The 21,212-nt window shown below is 49.2% G+C and overlaps 9 protein-coding genes across 9 annotated transcripts; 2 read left to right on the forward strand and 7 right to left on the reverse strand.

Moving 5' to 3' along the window:
- Window positions 1-214: 214 nt before the first annotated feature.
- On the forward strand, window positions 215-2,822 carry N7498_010021 (uncharacterized protein; the record flags this gene model as incomplete). The annotated part of the gene is made up of 4 exons (XM_058457077.1): window positions 215-265; window positions 332-406; window positions 473-782; window positions 835-2,822. The coding sequence occupies 4 exons, from the start codon at window positions 215-217 to the stop codon at window positions 2,820-2,822; spliced, it is 2,424 nt and encodes an 807-aa protein (XP_058303976.1).
- A 2,487-nt stretch (window positions 2,823-5,309) lies between these two features.
- Window positions 5,310-5,622, reverse strand: N7498_010022 (uncharacterized protein; the record flags this gene model as incomplete). The annotated part of the gene is made up of 2 exons (XM_058457078.1): window positions 5,310-5,417; window positions 5,482-5,622. 2 exons carry the CDS (start codon window positions 5,620-5,622, stop codon window positions 5,310-5,312), a joined length of 249 nt encoding a protein of 82 aa, XP_058303977.1.
- Window positions 5,623-7,199: 1,577 nt separating this feature from the next.
- Window positions 7,200-7,961, reverse strand: N7498_010023 (uncharacterized protein; the record flags this gene model as incomplete). Its single annotated transcript, XM_058457079.1, has 1 exon — window positions 7,200-7,961. One exon carries the CDS (start codon window positions 7,959-7,961, stop codon window positions 7,200-7,202), a length of 762 nt encoding a protein of 253 aa, XP_058303978.1.
- A 723-nt stretch (window positions 7,962-8,684) lies between these two features.
- On the reverse strand, window positions 8,685-9,693 carry N7498_010024 (putative protein kinase; the record flags this gene model as incomplete). The annotated part of the gene is made up of 3 exons (XM_058457080.1): window positions 8,685-9,035; window positions 9,098-9,393; window positions 9,447-9,693. 3 exons carry the CDS (start codon window positions 9,691-9,693, stop codon window positions 8,685-8,687), a joined length of 894 nt encoding a protein of 297 aa, XP_058303979.1.
- A 1,110-nt stretch (window positions 9,694-10,803) lies between these two features.
- N7498_010025 (uncharacterized protein) lies at window positions 10,804-11,189 on the reverse strand (the record flags this gene model as incomplete). Its single annotated transcript, XM_058457081.1, has 3 exons — window positions 10,804-10,811; window positions 10,873-10,969; window positions 11,034-11,189. 3 exons carry the CDS (start codon window positions 11,187-11,189, stop codon window positions 10,804-10,806), a joined length of 261 nt encoding a protein of 86 aa, XP_058303980.1.
- Window positions 11,190-11,574: 385 nt separating this feature from the next.
- N7498_010026 (uncharacterized protein) lies at window positions 11,575-11,847 on the forward strand (the record flags this gene model as incomplete). Its single annotated transcript, XM_058457082.1, has 1 exon — window positions 11,575-11,847. One exon carries the CDS (start codon window positions 11,575-11,577, stop codon window positions 11,845-11,847), a length of 273 nt encoding a protein of 90 aa, XP_058303981.1.
- Window positions 11,848-14,626: 2,779 nt separating this feature from the next.
- On the reverse strand, window positions 14,627-16,571 carry N7498_010027 (RAD52 DNA repair protein RADC; the record flags this gene model as incomplete). The annotated part of the gene is made up of 5 exons (XM_058457083.1): window positions 14,627-15,594; window positions 15,643-15,997; window positions 16,053-16,139; window positions 16,197-16,497; window positions 16,564-16,571. The coding sequence occupies 5 exons, from the start codon at window positions 16,569-16,571 to the stop codon at window positions 14,627-14,629; spliced, it is 1,719 nt and encodes a 572-aa protein (XP_058303982.1).
- Window positions 16,572-16,878: 307 nt separating this feature from the next.
- N7498_010028 (Ubiquitin-associated/translation elongation factor EF1B N-terminal eukaryote) lies at window positions 16,879-18,002 on the reverse strand (the record flags this gene model as incomplete). The annotated part of the gene is made up of 3 exons (XM_058457084.1): window positions 17,837-18,002; window positions 17,436-17,779; window positions 16,879-17,382 (listed from the first exon to the last, which is right to left on the reverse strand). The coding sequence occupies exons 1-3, from the start codon at window positions 17,916-17,918 to the stop codon at window positions 16,879-16,881; spliced, it is 930 nt and encodes a 309-aa protein (XP_058303983.1). The 5' UTR covers window positions 17,919-18,002.
- Window positions 18,003-18,789: 787 nt separating this feature from the next.
- Window positions 18,790-19,779, reverse strand: N7498_010029 (uncharacterized protein; the record flags this gene model as incomplete). The annotated part of the gene is made up of 1 exon (XM_058457085.1): window positions 18,790-19,779. One exon carries the CDS (start codon window positions 19,777-19,779, stop codon window positions 18,790-18,792), a length of 990 nt encoding a protein of 329 aa, XP_058303984.1.
- Window positions 19,780-21,212: the final 1,433 nt, after the last annotated feature.

Genomic DNA, 21,212 nt, shown 5'->3' on the forward strand with positions numbered 1-21,212 from the left:
CTTTTTCCAAGGATCTTCAGCGGCTCTCCCGCGGAGCTTGGCTTTCTACGAGACTCTCGTGACATCCGTGGAATGATTTCTGCCGTCGACACCTATGACCACTGGTCTCCTCTGAGCCCTTCGGACCATCGGCCTCTCTCCTGAGGCTTGTCTTACACTGATTCCTTGCCCGCAGTCCTACCTTTTCAATCCAAGCCCTTCGGCAGCTTTGGAGATGTTCAAGCCCAATAAAAAGGGCGAGGACCACCCAAGAGAACGCCAAATGGTATGTCTTCGTGCGAATGTGATATTGCTTCCTGCTTTCTGCCATACTGAAAATGACTTCCTACAGGATGACCCGGGCCCAATTCGCCGCCCCCGAGCTTTCACTAACATCAGTCCGGAACACCCTGACCATGTCCAGAAGGTAAGTTATTCCACGAATCTGTCAGGGCTCCCTACGCACTGTAATGCTAAACATGGTTTCCAACAGGGTGACATTGGTTCATCTCGCCGCGAAAGGCTTTTCACCGAGGAAAGCAAGGAACGGCTTAGGCAGATCCAGCTGATGCGGCTTGGCTCGAATTTTATATTGATTCTTGCGCATTGCAACGCTAAACATGATTTCCTACAGGATGACCTGGGCTCAGCGCGCCGTGAAAGGGTTTCAACTGAAGATGATCCACGGAACAACTCCAATGTACGACTTGAGGATCTTGAAGCCCGACGGCAGTCCAACATTCCGGGAACGGAGATGTTCAAACGTGCGAACAAGGAGCGGTCTGCACTGGCCGCATGGGCTAGTAAGTCATCCAACATGGAAGCCGTTTCCTGAATCTCACTACTTCTCTCAAGGCGTACGCGATGATTCCCAGGATACACGATATGAAGAGCTGGAAGATTTGAATGGTGGTCAATCTCACCGGGCTGGCCTCAATGCCCGCTTCGATAGTATTCGTGATATCCCCGCAAAGCGCGCTTGTGCCAATCCCAAGGCGAACTTCCAACCTGCTCATTCCCGCCGCTTTTCTAGCATCGCTGCTCCCCGTGCCAATCCCGTGGTTAACGCTGATTCCCGTACCAGAGCTACCCCGGCTGATTCAACCAGAGCTGGCAGGGGTCAAATCATCAAGAATCCCCCTCGCGGTTCTGCATCGCTTGATCGTGGGGGTGGTGTTACCGGAAGTCGCACTCGTGTGAGTGGCCCTGTTGCGACACGTGGACATGGAGCTTCTAGAAGTCGGGACTACAGTACGCCTGTTAGGGCTCAGCAAGACTTTTCCAGGAAGATTACAAGCCCGGACGTGTTTATGGCCCTCCTTCGCGATCGACGTCACGCGGCTGAATCTCTATCTGCTCCCGTACTGACTCCTTCTCAGCGCCCCCAGCGTGCTTCTCAGTCGGAAGCTCCAGCACATGCAACTGTTAGCTCGTCTCCTGCCACGGTTGCAGCCTTCAATGTCACTCGTCAGTCTGCCTCGCCTTTGCGGACCCCGCGTGCTACGGCCCGAACAGCTGCACAACAGCCTATTGTGAACACCACTTCTGAACACCCTCATCCATCTACAACTCCCCGGGATGCACCCCGAATTGTGCCCCAGTCTGGTTCCCCACAGCCTTTTGTGGACACCCTTTCACGATCTACTTTTGCGGAATCCGGACCGACTAACCTGCTTCTGGATCTCGCCGAGCCTGCTAGATGCCAAGATGTGGCAGCGACTTCCGACTACTCCCAATTGCAGGGCCTCAATTTTGGAGGCGTGCCCATGCTGGACTGGTCAGTTTCTTTCCGTCCAGTCAGTCAGCAGCAGACACCCGTGGACCCTTCTTTTGCCATGAGAGCTCAAGTGCATGAGCACAATAGCCGTCGTGACAACTGTCCCCCTGTGATCACCAAATTTGGGAGCAACAATCCTTTCGCTGAATTCACTCCTTTTGTGAACTCGACCCCGGCAACTGGGCACAATCCTTTCACCGACCCGCCTCTGACCTCTTCAACTGGGAACAATCCGTTCCGAACCGACAGCTCTTCTGTGATTTCTCGGTCAGCTGACTACGACAGTTTCCGTGACTATCGTTCTCCTGGGGATCCTCCTTCTTCCGGAGAATCGAAGCTGAGCACATCAGGTGCTCCTCCGACGCCGTCCTTGTTGTCGCCGAAGAAGACCAAAGGATCCGATTTCACACCCAGCTTCGAGAAATTGTGCGTTTCAGGGTCACCGACCCGGAAACCCGCCTCCATCCCAAAGCCTCTTGGTACATTGGCCCACTCGGAGCATGCAGTCTCATGGTTGAATCACCACGCAATTCGAAAAGCGAAAGTGATTGGTGTGAAGGCTTCATTGGACGCCAAACATCGCGAAGCTCATGTTTCAGTCTATGAACACCCGGTACAACTGCAGCTCAAGCCCAAGGCTCTCGGTCCCAGCCTCGGGTCATCCGTGACAAGTTCTCAACGTTCATTGACCAGAAATGGACAGCAGATCGCTGGTAATTATCAGTCCCCGCAGCGAGCTACGGTGCGGGTTCTAGGTCCAGCTCCTGGCCCGTTGAGCGTACGTTCGCAACGCCAGGATGATCTGAACTTGGCTTCCCATGCAGCCACTGGCTCACAACAGAGAGACACATCGAACATCAGTGTCCTTGGACCCGCCCCAGCCCAGTCCAGCTCCCGTTCCCAAGGTCATATGACTGAGAACCGGAACTCCTCCACCGGAAACCCCAACCCCGGCACTAGTGATTCTCGCTCAACTGCTACGGATTCTCAAGGTAGAAATGGGCCGAAGCCCAAGGTTCTTGGCATTCAGCCATATAACCCGCGGAACAAAAAGGGCAAGTTGTGATGGTGTCTAGGAGTTGGACTACAATGTTTGTCATCCGTCGGTTGAATTCATGGTCGACACGTCTAGCCTAGAGATGGATTGGCAGTTGAAGGTTCACTTTGGCCTATCGGGCCCCTCGCGCCGTCGTCCGTCGTCCTCCATGGTCACCTATTTCCTGGTTCTACCTCTCCGGTCTAAAGCAAGCCTTTGATCTACCCCTGACTTTCAGTACTCGGATCCCCGTGGCCTTCTCTTTTATGCGTTTTTCCCTTAGTGCCCTGCTTCCTCTCTCTGATTTCGGAGACCCTCTATTCTTATCTTTAATATCCACTCATAGGCACATTTGTTGAATTAGCTGCGATTTGCGTTGCGGCCGATCTTCAATAGTGAAATGAACTAAGAAAAATCCTTTGGCTCTTCGTAGCGTTTTATGTAGTGTGACACGAAAATTACGGTCCGGCCCTGCAGTGATGTTGATGGGTCTAGTTAGGGCACGAAATAAACTTGCGGGCCGAGCGGGTTACTCCGCTTTATCCACCACGTGTCCCCGAATCTAGTTCGTGTATATCGGGAGTTCAATTGACTTCCCACATTGGCGACGGACATGAAGAATATTTGCGATATTGTGGTATACTATCAAGTCGAGTAGCACTTTCATAGGCGTGGGTCCTTGGGGCGTTCTTTTTTTCCTCGTGCGCCTTCTCATGCTTCATGCAAGGGGCTCACCCTTGCATAAAACATGAGAAACCGCATGAGGAAGCAGGTTACATTGTGAAATTCGACTAAAAAAGAATAGCGTATCTCAATGCCGGAAAACAAATCCAGAAAAAAGGTGCCGGTCGGCATTGCCACCCATGGTGAATGTCGCGCAGTGGATCCGGAAGGATAAAGGTTCTGAAACAGTCTTCCACAACAAGAAGCATGGGAAAACCCGCTTTGTCTACAGACGCCCTTGGATGCCGAGTGTCTGAGACTCCGATGTCTCTCTGTACTGGTAACACCTAGTGACGTGAATTTAATAGCAGGCTTGCAAGTCCGGCCGAGTAGCGGAGACCGTCTGCAACCTTGTTTGGGGGAGGCGCGAGGTGTTATTTTCAGTGGCAAAGTTAGGTTGTAGCCTGTTTCAGATTTAGGCTGCCCCGGGCCTTCCCAGGCCGCCGTGATTGGTGGCAAGCCGGTCAATTCTGAAAGTGTTCCTGGGAGGCTTCCGTTGGGGATCACCGTCCGAGATCCGCGCCGAATTTTGCCAGTGGATCCAATACCCGCATTCCGATTGGGTCACGCGCCTGTTCGGGGAAATTATCAGATCTGTTATTTACCGAATTCAGGGTCTAGATCAGGGACGTGGAAAGTGGACTACATCCATCCTTGGTCACTGCTGCAGAAGTCTATCTCCGGCGGCGGCCTCGCACGTTCCGAGGCTGCGACGGTTTTCATGCTCCCGTTTTTAACCCGGCTCTCTTTTCGGACAGAACTTGGTTGTCAGTCACAGTAACCTTTTCTCTCATGGTCCATCGTGAGCCTGGAGATAATTTCTACTCCAGAAGAAAATTGTCTTGCTCAAAGATTGCTTTAAATCATATCGGAGAACGGAATAGAACCCTCGTCACTAGTGACGCTAGTTGAAAATCACTGCGGAGCCACGCCGACTTGACCTGAGTCCCTTAGAACTCCATTGGTCTCCCTAATCTCCACCTCATACAGTAGTGTGTTATTCCAAGAGTTTTCGAGAAAACCAAACTAGTCCCCACCCCCCCCCCCCCCCCAACAACAACTAACTTCAGTGTGGAGACGGGAGAATTGCCATAGCCACTGTGGGTGAACAGTACGGGGCGTCCCAACCGCATCAGCCCAACAAGACGGACCCCGTTACATCCAGACATTCAGACACAGGGTAATATATCGATTGGTCAACATAATTTCCACAGATCTTGGCAAAGAGAAATGTTTCTATTGACCCGAATAGTTCTGCTCCGGGTGATCGGCAATGTCGTGGGTTCCCCGAGTTCGAATAACACGCTAACACCGGGTCTGCAGCCGAGCTGTCCTGATCGACAACGCCGAAAACTCAAATCATTTCTACTGCCTGTGGTCGGTATTATGAACATGTAAATCTTGTTTATTTTTCCGTATTACTACAATCGAACTCCTACCAATCGAACTCCTACCAATCGAACTCCTACCAATCGAACTCCTACCAATCGAACTCCTACCAATCGAACTCCTACCAATCGAACTCCTACCAATCGAACTCCTACCGTTTCCCGTCTTATATTACATAAACTTCATCTGCCGTGATGCAACGACTAACAAGCCCTGAAGGCCACATGGTGCATGCACGCCGATGATCATTCCGGAGTGACGCCCATCTGCATTTCCCGTATTGACCTTATGGCGTCTCATTGCCAGCCTAACGTCCATGTCTTATGCAACCTCATAGCCGATCATCTCTAGATGTCTAGGAACGTAAGTAATAACCCCTCGTGGTCCCGAGAAGCCACAATGCTATTATGTCTTACCGTGAAATGTGTATGGCGTTCGTTTTCGGGCCTGCGGCGCGAACAGAGGAAGAGGACTAGGATAGCTTTCGATCGGGGGGATGCGAATCGGAACTCCCTTGTGGACAGATAGCATTAGATCAATATGTAACTCTGTGACTAGTAGACTGGCTGTGACTTACCTGCTCCAGATCGTCTCTCTTTCCCCCTCGCTTGATAAATTCCCAAATCCTCAAGACAATTCGGTGGATTATTGGGAGCACGTAGAAAAGCAGTGTAGCAATACCGATACCCAAAGTGGTAATTGTTGCAGTGTCGGTCATCTTTAGCAAGCTTAAGGTAATAATGGAGAATTGAATCGGACGGAATGGCAGGTGAAGAAACTTGGAATTAGACAGCGGCCATCTTGATCTTATATACTGCAGCCTCGAAGATAGGATCGAAGCCATCCTCTTTCGGTACCTTACAGGGCTGTGCCCCGTACAGACTATGAATGGCCCAGGTCGCTCCCCAGAGCGCGACTAAAGGCCACATTGGGCAAGACCTGTCGAAACAGCGTTACAGAAACGGGGCCGATTAGCATTGTGACGGCCCATTGGTGGGAAACGGGGCTTTGTATGCCCACACCACCCCAAGCGGGTCTTTTGGTTGAGGCCGATTGGCCTGTCCCTTTAGCGGTCCGGCCTTCCGTGCAGACAGAGCGGAGGTGGGAGAGGTGGGAGAGATGGGAGAGACGGGAGATCTCGTGGTTTGAGTTTTAGCTCGAGTTTCCCAGTATTATTCCCCCGACCCGGCGATCAACGCGCCGTATTGTTTCTTTTGCTTTCCGGTACAGTGGCTCGGGTCGAGTTTGATTATTTAAGCCTCTTGTTCGCGTCCACGAGGACAGCGAACGTGTCAACTACGGAACCTAAGCAGACGTGTTTAGTAATACCTGTTCGTGATAAGCACCCTAGTGCCCTACTTCCCTCGGTCTGTTTTATCTTTTGAACCCCCCATTTACCACGAATTGAGGGAGCCTGGGTGCCTTCAGTGGGCCTAACGTGTCTAACCACGTAATAATCATGTGCAGGCAGACTACTTCGTACAGCGCGATCAATAATAGAACAATTTCCATGGCGCTCCTTGGAGGACGTGAGATTTCTAAGTGCCGATTATCAGATGTGGAAAAGTGGGTATGGGAAGGGCATGGTCAACTGAATCAATTTCTGTCAAGAATTGCCTGAAGGCAAACTAAGCCTCTTTTTTCCGAGGATCTGTGGTTCACATTTTAATCAATTAAATATTAGTCGGTGTTGTAACTGCAGGAATGTGGTATGGGATCCCAAGAATGCACATCCCATCCTAGGAGGTGGAATCAATATTTAGGACAGTCTCTGAGAGCTTGCACATATGGCTGAATATCCGACAGCCATTTAATAAAACCTCTGTCCTAGCCTTCTTTCCCTTTGCTAGTTTAATATAAGTCTGCCTATTTGACTTTAGAGCCGTGGATTGCGGCGTATTGTATCCGTGTGCCGTTAATCAAAGTACGATGCAGCGGGTAAAATCCGTTCCAAGGGTATATACATCATTAGTCGACTTATCACATAGATGACAAGCATGGTCGAGGCAGCATGCGAATTCTAAATTTCATGGTGAACCGCTCGTGCATTTGTCTTGGGTCGGGGATGAGAATCCGGCAGAAAGCTAAAAGATACTTCCGGTGATAAAATACTCGGAGTGGATCGGTAACTTTGGATCTATCACATCTGTCTTTAAGACGACATGTTTGCTGACAGTTCACCTATTCTGTATTCTCTCTGCTTGAGACGACGTCCTCGACATTTTTAAACAAAGATATTCTTTAGCCGTTATTTCCGCTGCATATTTTTGCCGGTACTTGGGTCGCAAAAGAGCTTCACTCGACTAGTTCACCCACTGCGTAGAACCCAACATTTTGTCCCCTTCTCTTATCATTCGTCGACTCAGGTATAGATGGGATGGGTGATGAAGGACGATTTGGGTCTTTGATGTCTCTGAATTTGCTCATCAGATAGCCAACGTCGCCCAAGTTATCACAATCTTCCGAATCTGAAGGTTCCTCGGGTTCCCCAGGAAATGTAACGCCCTCGAGATCCACAATCATCGCTTTGTCATTGTCACAGACTAAGAAGTTGTCCGGTCTCAGGTCTGAATACTCAGCTCCGTATTGGTACAAGGCGGAGAGAGCTTCCTTAAGTTGACGTCGCAATGAGTCCTCTCGGACTTCGACTTTGTTGCGAGCGAGTTCTTCTAAAGTGAACCCAGCAATCTCTGATAGAATAAGCGCTGGAGTTCCATTCAGCGAGCCTTCACCAAATAGCTTCGGAATGACTTTTCCTTGAAGGCTCTCAAATATGTTGTAGGCTTCTTTCTCACGCCGGAACTCGGCTTCCCATCCTTCCTTCTGTTGTTTGACAATGACCGATCTCACGTTCGATGGAAGAGCACTGTGAGATGAGAATGGCTCAATTTCAAGGCGATGTACTGTCTGACGCCGTCCATTCAATGGCTTGAGCGTTTGCGCAGCGATAGGCTTGCCATTTAGATAGACTGTCTGATACCACGTGAGCTTCGGCATGGGTTTTGACATCAGAGATCTTACATTAGAAGATTTTGTACCGGGAACGATAAAAGACATGGCGTCGAGAATTAAGGGAATGAAGGGGATGGTAAACAAGGGGCAATGGAAAGTTCCCAGGCTTAGAACGGCTGATTATTAATAAAAAAAATCACTTGTAAACCTGGTGCAAGGGAGAGCGCGGTTTGATTGGCTTGCTAAGTCATCAGGGGAAATAGCTTTACCACTATTACGAACTCCTTGAGGAAAGAATTAAATAATTCGGCCTGGCGAAGGAGCCTTCTCATCAACGCTATTATCGAGAGAATGCCACTTGACCCGCCGAGTTTGGGTGTGGTCGTTTGCGCTGAAGATTCGTGAAATCATCGAAGATGTAAGGCGAGACTTGCTCGTTCGTAAGAGACGAAAAAATATCATTAGAGAGCACCATACAAGGAAAACCAATTGGCACAAAGCGAAGGCAATCTTGCAAATGGATGCTCAACGTGAAAACCAACCATTTCACGACTTTGAGCCCACTCAGGCCCTGTTGTCCGCGTCAAGGCATGGATTTCCCACTTGATATTTAAGCAGAAGGCTGTCATTTCGTAGCCTTGGAATTCTTATGCGGCTGTTGAGTATGGTACATGTGGTGATATTTTGTGTTCTCGTTACCGAGTTTCTGTTTGCATTGGAGCGTCTGGTAGGGTGCCGATTTTCCCAATCTTATAAGCAGACATTGTTCAGGATAGCATTAACTGCCACGTTTCTTCTGTTCGGCCGCACGACTTGCTCATCCCTGCCTCACTCCCCTAGCCCCTTCATCAGCCACTCGTCGTATAAGAGTTCCAAAGCCGTTGGCCGGTCCTCGGGGTTCCACTGCAAGGCCATCCGGAGCCACCGCAAAAGTCCTTCTTTGTCTTCCCCTTCAACCTTCTCAGCAAGCCTTTCAAGAGTGATTTCTGGAATTGGAACTACTTCTTTCCAGTTGCCTGACTCATCCCAGAAGACCGAGCTGAGATGTCTCTGTTCCCTGAATTCGGGTGGCGGAGGGCCTAGCAAGGCAACCAGTTCCGCCATATGGACTCGGTCATCAAATACGCCATTTGAATTTTTGCCATTGATAAGTGTGCGAGGGCTAACGATGTCCCAGGCCTAAATGTACCAAAACATTTAGCATTTCCTTTTGAGTCAAAACTTGGAATATTCCCACTTACGACCATCGCAACATTCCATATATCCACCTTATAGTACCAACTCGATCTCAAAATCACTTCAGGAGCTCTATAAACGTTTGGCATGATATCATCTTTGTGCTCTTTGCCGCCCAATCGAGCTTCCCCAAAATCAGCGAGAACCGGTAGCCCACCTCGTGGAAGAAAACCTAAACTTTTGTAGATTGTTCGGTCTTTGAGGATTTTCCTAGGTGATGGGTGTGCAACCTCAGCTTCCTCGAATCGGGAAAGATAACTTTTCTCTGGCCCGGGAAGTAGTAAGTTCTTTAGCTGAAGATCTGTGACAGCGTTAGGCCGATAATATGAGGTCGTCGGGCGAATGAGGCATTACCGGTGTGGATAATATGACACTCCGAGTGCAAAAAGTCCAATGCGACTAGTAGCTGTCGGATACCAGGCTTCATGTCATCAAGACTCATTTTGTGCCCAGGAGACATCGTCACCAGAACATCTGCACTCGTTCCGAGAGGCTCGTGAACAAGACAGATGTGGCGTCCATGAGGACCCTGGACATAAAAATGGTCGAGAAGTTTGCGAATGAAGTTTCTGCCAGGATGTTTTGTTTCCACCAGATTCATGTGCTTGTAGATGTGCAGTTCTCGCTCGTGGTTTCGGTCTTGGCCCGTCACATATAGTTTTAAAACAACATATGTCGATGCACTAGTTCAAACGAAAGTTATTAGAATCGCACCGTCTGGTTGAGCCAGGGCGAATCCACCGCACCTACATCAAGCCTTTCGCAAGCCAAACTGTAGAGGTTACTCCGTATCCTATTTTTGCTAGTGTTTGATACCGATAATTCAATACTTCGCCCTGGTTGACTGGGTAAAATTTCTCCAATCGGTAATTTGGCAGTGTCTCCTCTTCAAGTTCAATGGACTGTTTAAGTAACTCGAATCCCGATGTGGGTAACACCCTCGGTGTGCACGTCTACTGAGGTGACGAAATAACTGTTCGATGCGGCACAACCGTGGCTGTTGGACTCGACCGTCGGGGAATTCGGTCACAAGAAAATATGGAAGGTAGAGACGTAGTGAAACTTCTGCGGGGGGCGGGGAAACAAATGGTCTAGGCATTTCGCACTGCTCGCTGCATCATGAATTTATTGAGCGCGAGAAAGACCTGGGAAGGTCCGGCGCGTAGGTCAAGGTGGTAAGGTAAAGATGTTATCGGAAGAAGAAGGGGATTTGGGCGGAGTCAAGGGGTACTGAGCGTGAGCTCAACAAGCCGGACCCCTTTACACTCAGACACAGTCGGATACATCGATGGGTCAACATCATTTCGGGAGTGTGAACGGATCTTGGCAAAGAGGAATGTGCCTATTGGCCAGAATAGTCCTGGTCCGATCGGAAACCCCGTTCCTCGAGCTGGAATAATACGCCAGCAACCGGTCTGGAACCAAGCTGTCCTGATCGACAACGCCGACAACTCAAATCCTTTCTACTGACTGTGGTCGGTATTATGAACATATAAATCACTTTTTTTTCCGTATTACTATAATCGAACTCCTACCGTTTCCCGTCTTATATTACATAAAATTCATCTCTCTGTAATACAACGACTAAAACCCCCAGAACTTTATATGGTGAGTACACATGGATAGTCATTCCGGAGTGGCCACGTCTACATTTCCTCATTGAATCTCAGTCCGACAGATATGTCTCTGTAAGCCGCATAGGCGATCATCTCTAGTTGTCTAGATACGTAAGTAATAATCCCTAATGATCCCGAGAAGTCCCAATACTATCGTGACTTACCGTGGAATGTGTATGGCGTTCGTTTTCGGGCCTGCGGCGCGGCCAGAGGAAGAGGATTAGGATTGTTTTCGATTGGAGAAATGGCAATTAGAACTTCCTTATATATAGATAATATTAGACCAAAACGCCACTCACTGACTAGTAGACTAGCTTTGACTTACCTGTTCCAGATCGATTTCCTCGTTTGTAGGGCCCTCCACGATGAGCCTGAGAGTATTCCAAATCCTCAATACTGTTCGGCGGATTCTTGGGAACACATAGAAAAGCAGCGTACCAATACCGATAGCCGAAGCGGTAATTTTTGTAGTGTCGGTCATCTTCCAGCCAGCTATAATGTAATAATGTAGAATTGAATGGGACGGACTGTTTCCGAGGTGAAGAAATTTGGAATCCAGGGGATTTAGAAAAACAGAAAGCGGCCATCGATCTTAAATACTGGAGCCTCGAAGATGCTATTGAGTGAATCCTCTTTCGGTAACTTACAAGGCTGTGTTCTGTACAGCCTATGTTGACCGAGCCGTCACATTGGACATGACCTGTCAAATTAGCCTTACAGAGAACGGCGCCCATAGAGAATTGTGACCCACCCAACGGTGGAAAATGGGCCCGTTGTATACCCACTCCCAAGTGGGTCATTCGGTTGAGGGTGATTGATATGTCCCCTTTGGGCCCGGAGCCTGCCGTGCAGACAGAGGAGACAGGATGGAAATGGGAAAATGGGAAAATGAGAAAATGAGAAAACGAGAGAAATGGGCGAAATGGGCGAAATGGGCGAAATGGGCGAAATGGGCGAAATGGGCGAAATGGGCGAAATGGGCGAAATGGGCGAAATGGGCGAAATGGGAGAGATCGGCAGAGATCGGTAGAGATGGTGGAAACGGTGGAAACGGTGGAAACGGTGGAAACGGTGGAAACGTTGGACACGGTGGAAATGGTGGAAATGGAGTGGATGAAGTGGATACGTCAAGGTCTTGAGCCATACTTCTTGCCAGTTGCAAGAAATGCCCGGCCAGACCATATCTCGTGGTTTTAGTTTTAGCTTAAGTTTCGCGGCACTATTTCCCCGAGCCAGCGATCCACGCATCGTGACGTTTCTTTTTGTTTCCCAGTACAATGGTTCGGGTCGAGTTTACTTATTTAAGCTTCTTGTTCGCGTTCGTGAGAACAGCTAAAGTATCAACTATAGAAATTAAGCAGTCGTGTTTAGTGAGAGCTATTCGTGATAACTAACCCAGTCCCCTATTTTTCCTCGACCTATCTTATCTTTTGAAAATCTCATTTATTCTCGAATCGAGGGAGCCTAGGTACTTTCAGGGGTCTAATGTGCAGGCAGACTACTTCGTACGGCGCGATCAATAATATAACAATTTTCTCAGCTTTCCTTTTTGGATATGAGACTCATACGTGCCGATTATCAGATGTGGACAAGTGGGTATGGAAAGGGCACAGTCTAAAAGCAACGTGAAAACTTCGCCCTGTTTCCGGAGAAAATAGGTCATGGCGCCTCTCGGGGCGTCAAGTTCGGAAAGAAACGGGGATTTCGTCTACCCCTGGAGACCCCGGCGCACGGATGGAAGCCGCACAAAAGGATTTGTTTCTTACACGCCGGGGTCCTAGCTCCAAAATCGGGCGTGATTATGTGGTTGATAAAATCTTCCGAGCCAGTCTCTTTCTGTCCCCTGACATAGACCCCAGTTATGTCGATTTTGTTCCTATTTTCTCCTTATTAATTCACGGGGTTATTTTTCGATTGGACGCATTGACACACCGCTAAGTTAATAGGTCAGTCCGGATTAAAATACATGACTCGTGCGCTCGCTGAGCGGTCTAGCATTCTTCCTTAAGGAGTAAGAGCAACAGTTCGCAGTCGCCCCTACAGGTCACATATGGAGCACGAGGCTACCACACACCTGGGGTACTAGGGTCTGCTGATCGCACGTTCCCTACGTCCGTTTTGTTGATCGGTCATGCAAGTATGGCGAAAATCCATGTTCTTGTATCGAACCCTGTAATTTCAATGGTGTGAAATCGCCCGAGACTTCATTCTATCATTCTAAGGTCTTGCTACATTGTAGTTTGGAAGCTAATATTCTCCAGCATGTCGAGCAGGGGTATGTATCTTCGATACAATCGTTGTCTTTATGTGTGACAACTCAAGTATAGATTAATTATTGTGACCTGTCAGATAGTGTAAAGCTGCTACTCCATGTAGGCCATAGACCCATAGATACTGATCTATCCACTTCGAGTATTTTAATACCGGAAGTATCTTTTAGCCTACAGCCGGCTTCTCATCCCCGACCCAAGAAAGAGGCACCAGCAGTTTATCGCGATATTTATGATTTACATCCTGCACTGATCCCTGCTTGCCATCTATGTGATAAGTCGAATGATGGTGAATTTATCTTGCCACGGATTTTAACCCCGTTGCATCGTACCTTTGTATAAATGGCACATAGGAGTAATTCGCTGGAGCCAACAGCTTTCGAGTCAAATAGGCAGACTTGTATTAGAATAGCAAAGGAAAAGAGGGCTAAAGCAGGGGGTCTATCAAATGTCTATCGGATCTTCAGCCACAGATGCAAGCTCCTAGAAATTGTCCTGAGTATCAATTCCTTCCATCTACTAGGATAGGATGTGCACTCTTAGGCTCCTATACCCCATCTGCTGTTACAATGTCGACCAGCATCTAATTAGTATGCTACATAGCCTCGGAAAAAGGAGGGTTAGTTTGCCCTTAGACAATTCTTGACAGAAATTGATTTTGGCCGTAAGGTATATAGCACGGATGGGTAGGTACCTATTACTTATCACATCTCAATTCATTTCACCACATTTTATCACATTTTATCATATTTCTAATCCCAACAAGAAATCATAGCGAATGAACTGCTCGTATCGTCAGTGGAAAAAGTTGGATTTTGGGAGACAGCCTAGCAGGGGTCAGAGTTTTTACAGGGGTGAAAGGGTCCATCATAAGTATGACGAAAGTGCCAAAGGTATTATGACAAAAGTACCTAACGAGTCTATCTACGTGTCAGGACCGCTTCCCGCTTAACATTTCGTATTTTTGTCATGCCTATAACACATGAACTGGCCGTTGACTTTCTTTCTATCTTTATTTTTGTTCCTTCATTTATTTATCCTTTCTAGTACCACTGATTCGCGCAGCGTATCGGACAGATCATATGTTCTGCACCACATGACTCAGTCTAGGCAACACGTTTATATTTAAAATTAAGAAAACTTTAACAACATCTTTCTGCTAGAACCTGCCCGGGATATACTAGCCGACAAAGTCAGAGACTATTACCCGTGAGTTGGCAAAACTCGTACATTCCGGTTCTATATCCCACGTAGTTGTAGAGCTTTCTTGTAACCCCCCTGGATACCTGCTAATGCACTATGCTATTCGACAATTTAACTCTACAAGTTAGAAGAGATGTTGATCAATAAATTAAATTCCTCGATCTAGCTCTGAATTGAGCCGAATGAATATCCGAGATCCAAAATCTGTAAATCTGGTGAACTCACGAACTAAATAAAGTCCACGCTGACAATGTACCCGTTCGATAAATTCCTATCACCTTGTTGTTTCCAGACACCGAAGACCCCCTTGAATTTCCCAGCATGATAACTCGAATAAAAATGACGCCTTGCGCGCAGATCGAAACAAGCTGGTATGATGATAAAAATACCCGTTATTGAGTAGCAACGACCCGTGTCATGACTTTCAATAAAAAAAAGCCAATTATTATTTTCCCTGTGGCGGCTGCTGCTGTCCGGGAGGGCCATCGGACATCCGAGGCCGTTTGGGATCGTTTGGCCCAGTAGGAGGGGCGGCGACATTCACACCGGGTGAAGTGGTGGCATTTGTGACATCGTTCAAAGGAGGTCGTTTTCCATTAAGATTTGGTGGGGGTACGCTGGCCCCTCTGTTCAAAGGTCCGGGGCTGGGCACATTGGGACGAGTCAATGGTCGGTAAGAAGAGACAGACGGGCCTCGAGAAAGAGGACTGCCAGGTGCGCCAGGTGCGCCGACTCGTCGTTGCAGGTCGGTTGCGGGGTTCACGAAATCACGCGAGTTATTCGGTGCTGGTGAGCCTGAACCACCAGCGAGCATTGGCCTGGAAATTGGCACGCTCTTAGTGTGATCGACGCCGGCAGTTTTACGGATGGATGGGCTCTCTGCGTGCGGATCAAATTGGCTGCCCTGTAGTGGGCCGGCATTGGGGTTATCACGGAGCATGTCTGCTGCTCGAGCGGAAAAGAACCCCACTGGCTGGGAACCTGGCGGCTGGTTTGGGTCTTGGTTGGGGGCTTGAACTGGTTCCCTTTTAACCTGTGGCGGTCCGTTTGGGATCTGTGGGTTGGTATTCGGGACGGGATGCGTTTGAGGTGCAACATTTGGCCTGATATTAGGATTGTTATTGGGCACACCAGGTGCAGCCATCGGTCGTTGTGGTCCAGGGATGGCTAATGAGTTCGGTCGCGCATTTGGGGGTAAAGACTGTCTGGCAGCAGGGTTCGGCCCATTCCACCGTTCAGGCTTCGACGGTGTCACTGCATTGGTGTCGAATCGTCCTCCAGGAGGTCCCCTCGGGGGAATTGGACGGTTCATCGGTGTGGGTGGTTGTTGTCGTGGTCCCTCTGGCTCTAATGATATCTCGTCCGGGTTGCCTGTCTCTCCCACCACGAAGTCGGCTTCGTCGAAAAGATCACCTGGGCTTGGTTAATCAGATGACTAGAGGGCCGTTGGGCGAGACTCACTGCCAAATTCTCCGTCGCCATCGAAGGCAGGCTTTGTCTCTGACACACTGCTCTTAGTCGGTTGGGCCGGACGTGGAGGAGGTAATTCGTCATCTTCTGTTATTCGTGTTGGCGGAGGGAGCTTTCTCGGAACAAAGTCAGGGTGACGGTGGAGGTCTTCGACATCCCATTTGCCCGGTCCTGATTTAACCTTCGTGACTTTGGTCAGGTAGTCTTTGTCGTAGACACAGTTGCCCAGCACGTTGCCAAAGTTCCTGAGGGTACGCTTCAGGGCATCCGTTGTCCCTTCTTTCTTGGATTTCTCGAACGCCGCGGCCTTTCCCTTGCAGTTCTCAATATGACCGTAGCCAATGTCCTGGGGCAATCAGCAAATGCCAACTTATCTAGACATAATTCAATGGGTAGCTCACCTCGTGAAACGTCCCATCTCGGAGTGTGACTCTGACAATGACGGACAGTCCCAAACTGATCTTGCCAGTGTTTTGGTTTTCCTCGATCTAGTCGATAGATGTCAGCCCGAGTCCTCCACGATTGGTTAGTTTGCAGCGACTCACAAAATCGATATCAATCTTTTGGATTGAACTGGACCAGCCATTGAACCCAAAGACCTCGTTTGCAAGGTTGATGCATTTATCCGCGGAGAGATAGTGTACTTTCTGTCCTGCGGCACCGGGTCGTGAGGAGATGTATTCGGGGCCCAATTTCTTATCTAGTCGCGCTTGAAGGGTGGCAATTTCTTGTGCGGTATATTCGCTGATCCGTCGCTCGGGCTCTTCGAAGGGATTCGCGGTGACAGCACCCGGGGCGTTGGGCATCCCGATGGATGCAGATCCGCCGCGATGTTGGTCACCCACACTAGGAAAACGCGATCAGTTCTCGATCCAGGTGTCAAACCGCTCCGAAACAACAGAGGTATCTCACGCTGGCATATTGGAGATGTGCTGTGTTGTTCTTAACGTGGGTGAGGGAGCGTGTCGAGCGCGTCTAAACCACGCGGGCAATCGCGATGTCACGTGCTGATAGGCACCAAATAAGCAGGCATCCAAACAGTGCAGAGCCTCGTGTTCGAGAGCTTCTTGGTTACAAATAGCTATTACCCAGTCTATCCTTGCTTGAAATACGGTAAGTCATGTGTTTAAATAGTGTCGTTTACTATTTTCCGAGGGGCTATGTTATTCCTCGTTCCTTACAAAGCAATGTATACCCAAGGGTCCTCAGCGGGACAGCGATGTCCAATCATTGAACAACAAGACTTGCGCTGGGCACGAGTCCGAGCTCCTTCAACGTCTCCCCGAAGAACTCAGCATCATATACCTTCCTAGGGAAGTTCTGAACGAAACTTTGCACCTCGACGCCATCTTGCTTTAGCGCAGCGGCAACCTCGAACAAAGTGGTCTCGACGGGAAGGGTCTTCATGATGTTGCCCTTAGGAGTCTGGAATCTCAGACGAGCCTCGGTATAAGCCGACGCAGGCTTAGACGCCACTGGGCCAGACGTTGTAGGAGCTGGGGCCGCAACAGGCTCTGGCGGAGGGGCCTGGCCTGCACGCTCTGCGCGTTCCCGCTCAGCTTTCCGTCGGCGTTCCTCCTTGTCTGCTTCGATCTTGGCCTTGATGCGCTTGCGAGCGTCGATTTCGTCCTGCTTCTCCTTCTTCTTCTTGGCCGCCTCCTTCATCGCTTCTTTCCGCTCGAGCTGTTCCTTCGCGTCCTGATTCTCCTTGGTGCTCTTCCGTCGGATATCCTGGATGATGCATGAGCTAGAGCCTCCGGTACTTGTGGTAATGGTGCACATACCTCATTTCGCTTCTGGTCAATCTTGTCCTGCTCAGATTGAACCGCCCGCTTGGCGGCAAGTTTTTCCCTCAGCTCGTTCAGGCGCTCCTTCTTCTGATCCTCCGTCAACGGCGCGAGCTCCTCGGTGGATTCTGAGAAGTCCACATGCTGGGACTTGGATGCGTGGAATTCAGCCTGCGCCGTGCTGCGGAACTTCTTGCCACAGTCATTGCAGACCAAGCTGCGGGGCTCTTCACCCGGTTGAAGAGCCGGTCCTTCCTCTTCTTCAGCCTGTTCCGCCTGTGCCTTGATCTCCTCCAGCGATTTGTCCTGGTTGGTTTCGAGCCATTCTAACGCCCCTTGGACTGCGCACTTTGTTAGCACATGCCATCACGTGAAGGGTTCCAGGGTAATTGACTTACGGCCACCGGTCTTCGTGACTGCGAGCTGTGCTCTCTCCTTCTCGAAACCCATCTCAATGAGCTGGTCCAGGTCGGACGCCATGGTGAAGACGGTGGAAGTGTGCTAAGGCGCGGGAATGCGAATTGAAAGGGTGTGGATAAGAGATTTACAGAAAACCGAATCTGATGTGGAAAGCCCCTGGAAAATATTGGGGGCAAAGCGACTGATGGAGAGGATTGATCGATGAAGGTGGGAGGTCTAGCGGGTGACGTATCGTGAAGGCGGCGAGCGATAAGTCCGGGCCCGCCCCACACAATTCTTCCCGAGTCTATCACAGCACTGTTTGCTGCATTTTCAACATGCTAAACGGCTATAATTGGCAGCCTGAATGGTTATTCTTGACAGAATCTCGAGCATCCAAGGATTGAGGTAATTGATATGCCTATTACTCAAATGATCCATTTTTCATGGCAACAATTCTCATCAATCAACCTCCGAAACAACAGTCATACCCATGCACCTGATGAGTCGCAACAAATTCGCGATGGGGAAGCGAGGTCGGCCTCACCACTGAGGATTCATCCAAAGATATCAAAGAAATAGCGCTCTCTCCAGAGGATATAGACTCAGCAGTGACCCGGAGCAGACATTGCGGACAGCACTTTCCTTATCGTCAAGGCCCACACAAGCAAACGCGGCCGAGGCACACCCATAGAGTCGGACACAGACATATTCGCGACAGCTGCATCTCCATTCACCCTGATTCGAGGCCAATCAGGACATAGAATTCCATGTGATATATGGCGATAGCCCGGGGGAAAGGAACATGAATATGGAGAAGGCTGCGTTCTCCGAATTACGAAACTGTATCTCCCTGGATCGGAACTCAACGTGCCATCCACCTGAGTCAATTTCGTAACCATAAGCTACCAATGACAAACATCTAAGAACTAAGCGCCCAAAGCTAGATCAATCACTCTGCTATCTCGCGTGCCTTCGTTAAAGCCTCCTTAACTCCTGCCCTTGTCTCGTGGACCTTTGCAGCCTTCCCAACATTCTTCAACTCATGATCGTCCTTCTCAGTGTTACCGTCCCACTCCAATTGCAGGATCAAGACCCCCTTCTCCTCTGGTTTATCGTTATCACAGCAGATAAACACATTTTTGTGTAACTTCATCCCGTTTGTGCGCCAGCCTCGACGCTCATCGTCTCGACAAATAACAGGAAACAGTTCCTTCATTCTCTCCCAAGGCATCTGAAATCGACTCGTTTCTGGGTCACCAATGAGGTCAAGCGTCGCTTCCGATGGTTGGACTTCGTCAGTCGAAGGATCAATTAGGGCTGGTAGTGGGAGTGCTGACAACAGCCCGGTGCTGAAAACGGCGAAAGCCCATTTATCGGTTGGCCGGGAGTCAGAGTCACCTCGACGTTGTTCGGTCGAGTTTGCGGGGCCGTCGCTAGGGTACCGGTCGAGCAAATCCTTTGCAGTCTCGTCACCCATCCTCAATCCATCGACTGACTGGCCTAATTCAACTTTTACCGGGACTGATCGATGCTCTAGTTGCCATAGACCACGGGCCTTGTATGCGAGAACGAGGGTCGCATTGCGCGGCAGCTCATCTTGTGAGAAGGCAATGAATGCATGAGGATATATAGGAATCTGCTTTGGCGGTGATGACTCAAAAAGATCCCGCAGGTATTTGACAAAGTGCTTGGTGCATTCGCCAAGGTCCTCGAAAGTACCTTCATCCACCGGGCTGAAGATGTCCGGCTTCGCGAGTCGTCCGTTGGGCCAATGCAAGATCTCCTTGGCATAGCTTTCAGTCACTTGGTTACAGGTCTCCTGAACCATAGCTGTTGTGACACCCTTTAAGCCATACCCGAGTAGCTTGCCATCCTCAAGGGCATATTGGTTGCCCCGATCAAACACGTCGCTAGCATCTGAGGGCGAATCAATGCTCATGGTTGGGTTTTTGTCCTATGACACTCAAGTCAACGAATAATATGTATTGAGAAGGTCTCTGGCCAGAGAATAGAACGGATCCCTTAAGGTATAACTAGTCACTCACCTCCCTGGATGCAAGCATATACGTAATGCGTTTCCTTGAAGCCTTTTCCTGGCGTCACACTTGCACACCACAGCCGTTTGGTCACGTAAGTAGACGTCATTCGCATCTGCAAAGCACGGAGGAGTAGGTACAAAGGATCCTGTCAGGCCCCCCGAGTTGTGCTCAGGCTCCACTTGTGCTGACGGTGGGGCATCGGCATTTGGATGCCTGATCAACAATGACGTCCTCCGCAAGTTCAGCCTTGGCACATGCAACACAAACCGAATAAGGCGATAGGTCCTTCGGTGGAGAACTTAAATTAAAATAAGACTTTCACTCTGGATTCGTCTCATCGCAAAGTGGGACTCAAATCAATTGTTTACAGTGCTTGGCCTCGATGAATGAGACCAAAGCAGGCCAAACCCACTATCCCGTTTTCTACGTACAATGCATAAAAGTAATGCTACGGATTTGCTCCCTAAACCAAATGCTACCTATAAAATTAAAATTTTCAGTTTCCCCCTCTTTTATCTCATTTTTGAGGCCAAGAGTGGGTCGTCAAAGTCTACTTTACTAGGCACCTTGACGTCCTGATGGAGCAGAAGTGGATGTACTTCGGACATTAAGCAGCCGGTCTCTCCTCCAGCTAATATGTCTGCCTTGTCTAGTCAAATCTGCCTCATCAAATCAATTGACCAGCCTGGATTTGACCTGATTGGTTGCTTTTTCATCATGAGGACTTCGCCTCCTCCTAGTCTGAACGCAATAAACTCAGAATGGGAGTTGCTGGAAGTTGGCCGGCTAATCAATATACGAGGACCGCCATGTGCAAGATACTAGTTTGCTGTCAAGGATCAATGGTATAATGTAAAGGGCCAACGACATCCATAAATTTTGGTCCATGATCTCCACGCGGCCCGTCAGCCGCACTTCTTGGAGGCCTGAAGTGATGCAGAGGTGCAGGTGCAGGGGTGAACAGGTTTTTCCAATGCCTTCCGCGACAGATGGTGGGGTTTCCTTAAGCACAGTAGCAAATCATTGGCGCTCCTCATGCACTTTTATGCATGATAGGGGGTGGGGAACCCTCATGTGTGGTATGGGGGCCAGGGGCGAAGTAGAGGTATACAGGGCAAGAACAAGTTTTTTTCATTCCTTTTATGAAGGATTGTGGATTAAAGTAGTACGCAACAGCACATCATTGGTGGCCAGCGTCGTATTCAGGTGATGGAAAGGGAAATCTATGCTTACACCTCGGACAGAAGTTGGGGCTGTTTTGAGACATACTAATGATATATAAAAGATATACAAAATGGCCATTCATGGAAATTCTATAACCATCTTTCAGGGC

The sequence above is a fragment of the Penicillium cinerascens genome (genome assembly GCF_028974065.1).
Source record: "Penicillium cinerascens strain IBT 15544 chromosome Unknown scaffold_4_segment0_segment1, whole genome shotgun sequence".
Classification (NCBI taxonomy): Eukaryota; Fungi; Ascomycota; class Eurotiomycetes; order Eurotiales; family Aspergillaceae; genus Penicillium; species Penicillium cinerascens.